The following is a 10,423-nucleotide window of genomic DNA, read 5'->3' as shown; positions in this document are numbered from 1 at the left end:
ACTTAAACCCCAGGGCATGTCTTAAATCGAGAGATGCGAGCAAGTAGAGCAGCTTAAAATATTTTCAGCAAAACGTGCTGTTTTGAAAAAGCCACAGTGTATTATGAAGGCAGGTAGATGTCGGAAGGAGCGGGGCTGTCTTTTAACAACGGGTGCTCAGGTTTGTGCGCAGTGGCTGGGCTTGCCGGGGCTCGCAGAGAGCCCACCCCCGCCTGCTGTGGGGTGAAAGGGGTGGCCAGGACAGGGGAACAGGTTGTCAGCAGGTCCACAGAAATAAGATTATTCAGGAATGCACAGCGAGTCTGGGAAACAGGCCTGGATGGAAAAAAAATGTGTGGAACAGGGACATGCTGAAATGTGCAAAAATGCATACATTGCCATTCTAAACGTGAAGGATTCCAACTTTTGTTCTCACAAGTTCTCATCTTTCAGTTTAAAACTGACCTAACTCAAAACAAAAAAAGAGCAAAAATGGGTGTAATAAATCATTATTAATTTCTTTTTTGTTTGAAGTGAAACATTTCTTTCATTTCGGGTTAGATGAAATGGTATTTGTAGTTTCACATTAAAAAAATTTTTAAAAAAGAAAATAAAAACTTCAATTTTCTGTTTATTCCAAACGGTCATTTAAAAAAAAAAAATAAATTGGTCAGCAAAGTCAAAATCCATTAGTCACCAAGATCTTGTCCACATACAAGTGCCGCAGCTCCACAGACACCTGGAGTCCAGATGTTTGCAGTTACTGGTTCACCTACAGCAATTTCAACACGTGCCTTTAGGATAAAACAGCATCCCCAGAGACGTAACCCGTGTCATTTCTGATACAAAACTGGCGACAGCAGCATTGGTGCTTGTTCCATTTGTCGAAGAGGAGTGTGCTATCGTGTGAGCTGACCTTCATCGCCCCCCGCCCCGCAGAGGACGAGGCTGCTGCTCATCCAGCGAGCGGGTGATGAACCCGGGTTTCAAATCCTGAGCAAACAGGCAGGTAACCAGGGCTCCGGACCAGCGGGCTGGTTTAGAAACAGCAGCAGAACCGTCTCCTCATGTCACCCCACCTCCATGGCTCCAGACCAGGGGTCGTTAATGTGGGAGAAGCTCGCGGCGGTGGCGGTTTGGGGATGGCAGGGCCCTGCTGCTGGCTCTGCAGGCGCTGGCCTGCTGTCACCGAGGCAGACGGTCACCGTTGCTCCCAAGTCATCTGCCGGGATGGGAATCGCCTCCTCCTCTGGCTCGTGGCTCCTCCAGCGCGGGCGTTCGCAGGCTGCCAGCGGCGGAGCGGGTGCAGCAAGCTGTGCCGGGCAGAGCGCGGCGAGCACCGCGCCTCGCCAGCTGAGGGGATGGAGCTTCCAGACACGCTTTGCTTTCCATATGCTTGTGCAGACACTGCAGCAGCCAAATCCCTGCTGGGGTGAAGCACCATATGGGGGCAGCTCTGCAAAGACGGGATCTCTCCCCTTTTCCCACAAGGGGCCGTTGGAAAGGGCTTCCTCTGAAGAACAGCCAAGTACCACAGATTAAAAATAATAATTAAAAAAAACCACCCCAGGTTACTCAGCCCAAGTGAGCAATTGCCTGGTTTTCTGGCTTTTTCAGAGCCAGCTTGCCTACAGCAAGGCTCCCCGGCGCGAGCCGTGTTGGTGTGTCTGCGCAGCTGGGAGAGCGACGCGAGCGGGCCGCCCCGCGCGGCGATGGCAGCGGGCCCAAGCCCCGACTGCCCCCAGGCAGCCATGCAGAAGGGAAGAAGGGGTGATAATAAACCCAAATTATGAGTCTGTCATTGCCAGAACGGCACTGCTGGGGGAGAGGATGGCAAACAGCTACCTCCTGCCCCCCGCAGCCTTTCTTACTTTTTCTCTTTGCAGCAGCCACTGGAGGGACGTAAAGCCTCGCAGTGGGCACCATCTGCGGACCCTGGGAGCTGCCTGGGAGGGATGACGTGGGGACCAGCACAGCTGGCTCCTCTCCTTGTCCAGGAGAGACGTCCCGCCCTTCCCTCTGCATCCTCCTCCTCCTCCTGCTGTGCCCTGCGCTTCCTCCATTTGTGACTCAGCCACTGGCTGTAGCGAAGCCATCCCTTGCCAAGGCGTCTTTAAAATGAGAGAGGATGAAAGTATTTCAAAGTATTCTTGGAAATACTCTGGCAGGTGAGCCCTGATGCGATGGTGGCTTTTCCAGAAGTATGTTCAAATCACGGCACCAGAAAATCTCTGTTCAAGACAGGGCGGCAGAAGAATCTCACCCTGTGACCATTGAACTGTTATTTTTCAGCCTAACCCAGAAATAAATGAGGAAAAAAAAAAAACCCCACCACCTTCAAGGGAGAGCAAACCCCAGCCTGCAGGGAACTGGTTAACATGAACTGATGCCAAACCACAGTGGGAGGAAAGCATGGATGTACCTACCTATACATTTATGTGTGTGTATATATGACAGTTGAAGGATACCAACTTATTTATTCTTGTCTGTGCTCTTACAGTGGATATGCACCGATTTATTTGCACGGCAAGACACAAATTAGCTGCAGTTTTCAGCCCCCCAATGCCACGACACCAATAGCTGCACTTTTCACCAGCGTATTGTGTAACACTAACCTGCACGTGGAAACAATTAGCATGGAGTGGCTCTCTCCATTTATCACCATCCCAAACAGAAGGTCATCTCTTCCGCCAGCAGCGATGCTGGAGCAGAAGGCAATAGCAACACCTTCATTTGCCACCTCCCAGCCTCTATAAATAGGCATTTTTTTGGCAGTTGGCCCACAGCTACCTGGCAGGTGCCATTGCACGAATGACTCCACGCAGGTCACAGCTATGACTTGTTTGTTTTTTTCCAACATCTCTCTTTCTTTCATGCTGTTATTTGTACCAGGGAAATACAGCAGGCTAAAAGCTACATGTTTTTTTTTTTTTTTTTACATACCACAGTAGAAACAGTTACCGAGTTATATTTGTCAGAGTCACAGTAGTTTATGCATATTTGCTATTCACAGACTGCAGAATATTGCCAATAACCTCACTGGTGGGGACTGACAACACGGAGATACATGCATTCATGTGAGACCATAATCAATGATGTCTATACTGTATTAAGCACATTCATTTTTTTAAACACCTTCCAGTAAAATCAATTCCTTTAAATTTGTAGATAAAACTTTTTTTTTTTTTCCACAATTACGCACAAAATAACCTGTAAACAATTTGACATTACACTTATGTACAAGTGAACCACATTGGAAAGTAGAGAGGTAATTCAGTGGGTGCCACTTAATCTACATCAATGTGCAACAGACTGACTCAGCCTCAGCAAAGTCATTAAGTGCTTGTATGAGGTCCGAAAATGTAACATGAGCAAGGCCCCGAAGAGATCACAAAGTCACCAAACCCCCCTCTAAATCCTGTGTTGGCTGGGAAAATATTGCACTGGCAGCACTCACTCCTCTAAGGCGGGAACGTCTGTCCGGACCCGAGCGCCCGGGCGGAGCACGTCCTGCAAACACGGGGAAGGGGCCGCCCCCCCTCACCGCCCCCGTACCTCGGGGCCAGGGCGGACGCGGTAAGGGACGTCGGGGAAGATCCTCCCCCGCCGCTGAAGTCCAACAATTCCCACCCAACCAGCCGGGCCTTGCCATCCTTCTGCTTCGCGTCGGTAGGTTTTGTCTGTTTAATTCTGAATTCTGCTTTTTCATGTTTGCTATAGTTTAAAATCTGTAATATCATACTTATAAACTGATTTTTTAGCTAAGTGATATCGATGCCAAGAAAAATAAAGAATGTCTTTTTATAATATAAATAATTTAAAAGTGCTTTTTTGTTCTTTTTCTATTAATCTACAAAACCCCGTTGGGGCATAAGCTATCCATAAGACTGGACAATTATTTTGTACCATGATATACATGGGGCCTTATGCATAAAGTACTCTGAAAATCAAGTCCACGTGCATACTCGTAATGGTGGAAAGGGCTTCAGGGCAGGGTAAGACATTGGAAAGTTTCCTCCAGCCTTTCTGGGGCTAGGAGAGCAGTGTGAGATACGACTGAAGGTCTCGGTTACATTATGGTCATTGCCAATAAAAATCAACCTTGTTTTCTCCTTCAGCCCACGGCTTTGCAAAGAAAATTAATAAATGGACTCACAAAACTAGAATTAAACCCCAAAATGTTCTCCAGAGTGCTGTGAAGCCTCTATTCGGTGTGTGCAGATTATTTAGGGGAAAAAAAAAAATTGGTCCCCATGGGTCTATGTAAACTCAAATGTTCTCCCTTTGTCTCCCCCTGATGCTTTGAGTCCTGCTCAAGTGTCTGTCTTGAGGCATTTGGCCCCTTGGAAAACATATTTCTGGCCACGAGAGGCGTAAAGGCCAGCGGGGATCCGTGTAGCTGTGATGGGAGCTGAGCCGAGCCCAGCTGAGCTGAGCCCAGCCAGCAGCCACACTCGTGGCCAGGACAGTGTCCGGGGTCCCACGTGCACCCACGGCTGCGGGGGGGCTCTGTCACCCCCCGGCCAGGTCCTCGTCCCGTACATACAGCTGCCACGCTCCTCCAGCCCCGTGTCCTACGCAAAGGTTAAGCAAGGCTGAACAGACCCCGATAATTAAAGCCTGGCTGGCAAGGCCATCACCGAACGACCAGACCTGTTTGCCACGCGTGGAAGTGATGAACGCTGTGAGCAACCTAAGTGGATTTGGATTTTATTACAGCTTAATGGCTTCCTCTCATCCCCACTGAGGCCGGTGCCCATTTTTCTTGAGGTGTTTTAGGAGAGTCTCAGTCCCACTGAAGTCAATGTAAGTTTTCAAATTAGTTTCAACAGAACTTATATTTGGTCTTTGTTATGCGTGGAAAGTAGCTCAAAGTGCAATTTCCTCCCCAGATATTTTAGAAAGAATAAAGTCCTCTGTTAACTGAGTTTCATTTTGGTTTGCCACCGATAAGTGACCAAAAATGTCCTAGGGACAGACACGGGTTCTCTCGCTGAAACAAAATAGAATTGAGCTGAATATTTTTAAAGCTCAAAGCCCAGCTACCTTTTAGACAATCTGTTCTTCCCATTCCACATCCCCCCGCTGCACTGCAGCCATCTCCCTTCTCTCCCTCGTTGCCTCGTGTCGGCAGGTGAGCAGAGGGGGGCTGCAGCCCCCCACCTCCCCTCCAGCCACAGGCAGAAGCCGAGGAGGGGGGAAGGTGCCTGACATGCTGAGCACCAGCCACATTTCCCTGCTTCTGCCGAGCCGCGGGGCTGGTCTGAGGGGCTGTTTGGATGCCCACCTATTGCAGGAATTTCTCCTGCCCCTTCTAACAGCGAGTGGTGCCGCATCCTGTGGACAGGGGGAACAACCTGGCCCAAAGGGCCTCTCACCCCGAGGCGCATGGATACATCTGTGTATGGGTATGTACTTCTGTATGGGTATAGATGTATATGCATGTGTGTGTGACATTATTTTGGGGAAAAGCTCTTCCATAGTTAACACATCACCCTCCTGTGCTAAGAAAAATCACCATTTTGGTGCCTGTACAGACCCCACCAGCGGGAGAAGGTTCGGTCGCTCTTTCCCGACCCACTGCCACCCGCAGGTGAACTACAGGGCCGTCGTGGCTCAGTGGTTTTAATTACCCTGGTGCCTGTCTCTCCCTGGCCAAGGTTCCTCCACCCTCTGCCCACAGGCAGGGTCCCATGCCTGGTGGTGGTCCCGTGCCCGGTGGCAGCCCTGTGGCCACCTGACAGTGGCAGAACAAGGTGCCCGAAGCGTGGCTCTTTGGTGGGGTGCGGTTCTCGCCATGGGGCACTGGGGGTCCAGAGAGCAGCAGTGAGGCAAGGAGGGAGAGGAAGAGCATTTAGGCTAACACCCCACAGGGAGGGTGGGCAGCTCCCCCCCCATTGCCCAGGGGCTCCTCTGCCACAGAGGCCGCGGCATCTCGAGCCTGCCAGCCAGTCTTGAGAGCAAAAAGCTGTGCAGCACAGCCCCCGAGTCCCTGTTAAACCAAACCACCCTGTACAACAATTGCAATGTGACATTGGAGCAGAACTGGGCCCCTGCAGCTGCGCAGCAGGAGGTGCTGTGAACACACGCCTGGGCGCCCGCGCTCCCCCTACACCGTCCCGACCAGCAATGAGCATTGTGCTTCCCAGCAGGCTTGGCCTGCCCGTGACTACTGAAGTTCTGCAGTTTAAGACCTTTTTTTTTGTGTAGCACTGGAGAATAATCACCATTTCATCTAAAACTGAAGACGTGAAGGCCACATAAATCAAGCCCATTCAGGCGCATTTCATTTGGTCTAATTTTTCTACAGTTATTAATCATCGTGCAATCCTGTGCACCCTGAACGTCAGTCTGGGAACACACACGCGCACACACACACACACCCAGCGCCTGTTCTCCCACTCTGTCACACGTATTTTATAGCCCAAATATTTGTGATATTAAAAAGAGGCAGGGAATGATCTGGAGTGGTGGGAAGGACAAAGTTTTAGCTGCAGTCTGCTGCTGAGGAAGAGGGGTGATCCATCCCGAACTGCACACTCCGCTGGAAATCCCGAGGCAGGGCCCTATTTGTTCCCCGGTTTTGTTCACTGGGTGCCAGAGCTGGGAGGCAAGATGCAGGAAATATTGAGTGGGAAAAGAAGAATGTTAGAAATGAACAAACAAATAACTAAGAGCAGCCAAATCTGTGGATCTTGTGCAAAACGTTGATTTCCATGTGAAATATGAGCAGAGAAGTGGAGGTTCTGCCCAACTACCATGCCCGCACTCGAGTGTGAGTGAACGTCTTAAAACCTGAATTGGTTCTAGAGCCTGATCCCAAGAAGTGCTGAGTTTTCTCCCTGAGCCCAGCTTTCCCCAGATCAGACCCTCTATTTCACAGCCCTCGCTCCACATTGCTGACACCGCATGTTCACCCTAAGAAACAGCACCTTCTCGTGTGTAAAACCTCAGCAGAGATGACACCGAGCTGCCGCATCCCAGCCCTGTTCTCCAAAGGCCAGCAGGGGTACGGCTGGGAGGGTTTTTCTCCCTCCCTACAGCCAGCTCACACTTAGGGATCGCTCCAGACAAGCATCGCTTCCTTTCTTGCTGGTAAAATTTTTCACCCTCACCAATGAACACCCATGTAAGGTCTGCAGCTGAGCACTGGGTATGAATCTCTGCCTGTGTCCTTGTGCAGACCCAACGGTTCTTCTGGCAGAACACAAACGCCCCGGGCAGGTGCGTGGGCGCAGGGGAGCCCTGCGAGCACCAAGGTACCACCTCGCCGAAACGGCACGACGATCAGACGAAATAATCTGTGCGTACTTGACATCAACTTCCGCAGCAGTCTCAGACTTAAGAGGGGGGAAGCCCTGGAACCTGCAGGACGCTAAGTAAGTCAGGATCAAATACTTTGTGTTACCAGCACTATCACTTCCCATATTTTTTTATATATATATATATAAAATCTCCTTCTTCCTGTGCCTTTAGAAAACAAATAATTTATCTCAAATACTCCAGCTGGTTTGTTCCCAGCTATGGCCAAGATAGGTTGGCTGGAGCGATTCATTTTTCCGTCACTCCGTGGCTCGCCCGCCTCGGCAGCCCGAGCTCACCCCTGAGCCCAGCCCCGCTGAGCCCAGCCTAGCCCCACGTGTACCTGCTCCAGGTTTTGCTGGCCCTACGCCTTGGACACCTGCTAACACCCAGCTCCTGGGCGCTCCCCGCTCCGGGCTGCTGTGCTCACGCCTCGCCTGGCAAGGACAACTTGTTGCACCCCTCCCCGGGGGCTGTGGGCCCCCCGCTCTGATTGGTGCAGGACTGGCCTGTTTGCTTCTGCGCTGGCCAGGACGCGGTGCCCGCTGGCCCTGCCAGCTGGGGCCAAACGCTCCTGGCACAGGCGAGCCCGCAGAGTTCAGCCATCCTCGGCATGGCCACACCGCCCGCCGCCGCACCCGGCCCCCGAAGAATCCCTACAGCTTCCAACCGGGACCATCACACCTTGAACCCACCGGCACCGGGAAGCCTCGAGAAACACGACAAGAGGTGTGGGGAGGACACGGAGGGAACAAGATCTTCAAAAACAAACAGAATATTTTGCTGACGGTTACAAAGACCCACACGCTGTTCCCTGGGCTCCACTGAAATGGATTTACAGTGTCTCAGAGAAGGGGGGAGAGAGAGGGAGCAGGGAGAGGGACAGTGAGACGGGTTTTCTACTGTTCAACCCTCAAAGACCTGAAGAAGAAACAGAACATCCACAGACTGCTAAAAAATGCTCTTTTCTGAGAAAGTGCAGTTATAAGGAGAGAGCCAGAAAATCTTTAAGCAATATATATTGATATATATATACATATATATATACACAGAGATATATATATACACACATATATATATATGCACATATATATATACACATGCTTAAGGTAAACTGTCATGGCATAGCTTGTTTCTTTGAGCGGGGTGCATCCCTCCAAACAAACGCACTACAGGGAGAACGCAGAAGGCATGCAGCCCACGGACACCCCGGGCACCGCCTGCTCCCGCGCCGGCTTCCCGCCGGCACCGGCAGCAGCCGCATGCCAGCAGCTCTTGGGGTCGGTCTGGTTGTGCCCTTAAGGTACTCAGCTTGTGTAAGACTCAAGAGTTTACAAATAAAAGCGTTTGTCATTGTGCTTCCACCACTGGAAAAATATTGTTACCCTATAACTATAAATATTAAGGTGAAATAGGCAAATTAGGCAGTACTATAGAGATGGATTTTTTTTTTTTTTTGTGACCTAACAAATAATTATTATCGGGAATTATTTTCATATCACTTAGAATCTTGCTCTAACGGTAATAAGGTGTGTGCTTTCCCCACCCTGAGCCTATAGGTGGTACTTCCGCAGCAGTTCGGATTGCCAGGGATGTTTCCTTTCTGGAAACCTGTCTGGGATTTTGATCTTGAGGAAATCCTGGATACATTTTTCTAGCTCCTCCTCAATGGAGAGCTTCTCCTTCACTGCTTTTTTCTTGCTGGAGTTGGACTCCCGGGAGCCGGAGGTGAGAGTCCGGAGCAGGTCGCTCTTCCTCCGGATCTCGGACTGCTGCAGCAGCTGCACCGGCCCCTTCTTGGCCGGCCGGTCCAGAGTCTGTATGTTGGGCTGGCGGGTAACGGGGCCGCAGATGACGGTCTCCTGGGGGGAGCTGGCCTCCGACTGGCTGTCGCAGCTCGACGTCGACAGCTCGTTGCACGACGTGCCGCTCTCTCCCTCCTTGTCGCCTTTGCCGTTCTTGCAGCAGCAGTCGCAATGGGATGAGGACCACCGGGAGGGTTCACCTGCAAGGGGAACAAACGAGAGTGCCCCAGGGTTACCGACAGCTCTGAGGCCCCCCCGCCCGCACCCAGAAACAGGCTCCTTGCCCACCGCCGAGACCCGTGAGAGCCGGGAGGGAGGAAAGCACCCGGCACAGCAGGAGCTTTCCTGAATGTCACCACGAACTGCCAGCAAAATCTCCACCCAGTCTCGAGGAGAGGCTGATTCCCATTAATGCTGGATCTTCTTCATCTGCTCCCCTTGCACGTGTTGCTCAGACACCCAATGTGCATCTGAAAGTTTTCTGAGCTCCTCGGTGGGGAACAGTCACGAGGATCCAGTCAGGGGTTTAACCAGAGCGACCAACCATTGCCTCAGCAGCCCCAGCAGCTTTCCCAGCTTGTAATGATTCACCGCTACTTCATCCACCCACCAACCCGAGGCCAAACCCTGAGCAGATCACATGGGGCTTTATGAAGTCTGGACAGGAGGGAATAAAACTTGTTTGAACAGGAAGGGTCTGTCTGTGCTGGTGGGTGAAGGAATCAGGCTGTACCTGAGATGGCTGCAGGGACCAAGGGGTCTCACCGGGGAATGCCAGGCTGCTCCGATCCCATCGAACGCTCCCGGCCTCACCATTCTTCTGCCTTTACAAGGACAGGGTCAAATACGCTGTTAAGTCCAACCTATCTCATTTTTTCCCTGTTTGCCATGTTCAGGTTAAAACCAACAACCTGAGGATGCTGCTATGACCCTTCTCCGTGCACTTATGCACAACCGCAGAGTCCTACCCTTGTTAGCAACGCACATAACAAACCAGCACAGGCAAACACCCTGCCACGGGCTCTGCCCAAGGACAGAGCCGTGCAAGCCACGTGGCATGGCCGGCAGCTCTCCCGTGCAGTGGAGATGGAATTCCAGCCCCGCTGCAGGGTCAGGCACCATCACCGCTCCGCAGAGGCATTGCGGTGGCTCCGTGGCATTTCCCTGCAGCCCCATGGCAAGCTGGCTTGCAGCAATCCCCGCCCTGCCCCCGGGGAGAAATGGGACGATGCCAGGCTGGGAGCCAGCCCACCGGTGAGTCCTTCAGCAGAGGGGCTCCTCCAGCGTGGCTCCCCCGTCTCCTCCCAGCACGACACGCGTGGGATCGCTCCATGGTG

At 51.8% G+C, this 10,423-nt stretch overlaps 1 protein-coding gene across 3 annotated transcripts in view; it reads right to left on the bottom strand.

The window, feature by feature from the left end:
• Window positions 1-2,438: 2,438 nt before the first annotated feature.
• Window positions 2,439-10,423, bottom strand: part of KCTD16 (potassium channel tetramerization domain containing 16) — an 87,702-nt gene continuing 79,717 nt past the window's right edge. For all 3 annotated transcript variants that reach the window (XM_074883550.1, XM_074883551.1, XM_074883549.1), the window contains exon 3: window positions 2,439-9,286. In XM_074883550.1, coding sequence (XP_074739651.1) covers window positions 8,835-9,286 — 452 coding nt within the window. In that variant the 3' untranslated portion in view covers window positions 2,439-8,834. The remainder of the gene's footprint in view (window positions 9,287-10,423) is intronic.

Source organism: Strix uralensis, chromosome 14, assembly GCF_047716275.1.
Source record: "Strix uralensis isolate ZFMK-TIS-50842 chromosome 14, bStrUra1, whole genome shotgun sequence".
Lineage (NCBI taxonomy): Eukaryota > Metazoa > Chordata > Aves > Strigiformes > Strigidae > Strix > Strix uralensis.
Note: the sequence above shows the minus strand (reverse complement) of the source record. Positions and strands in the feature narration are given on the sequence as shown.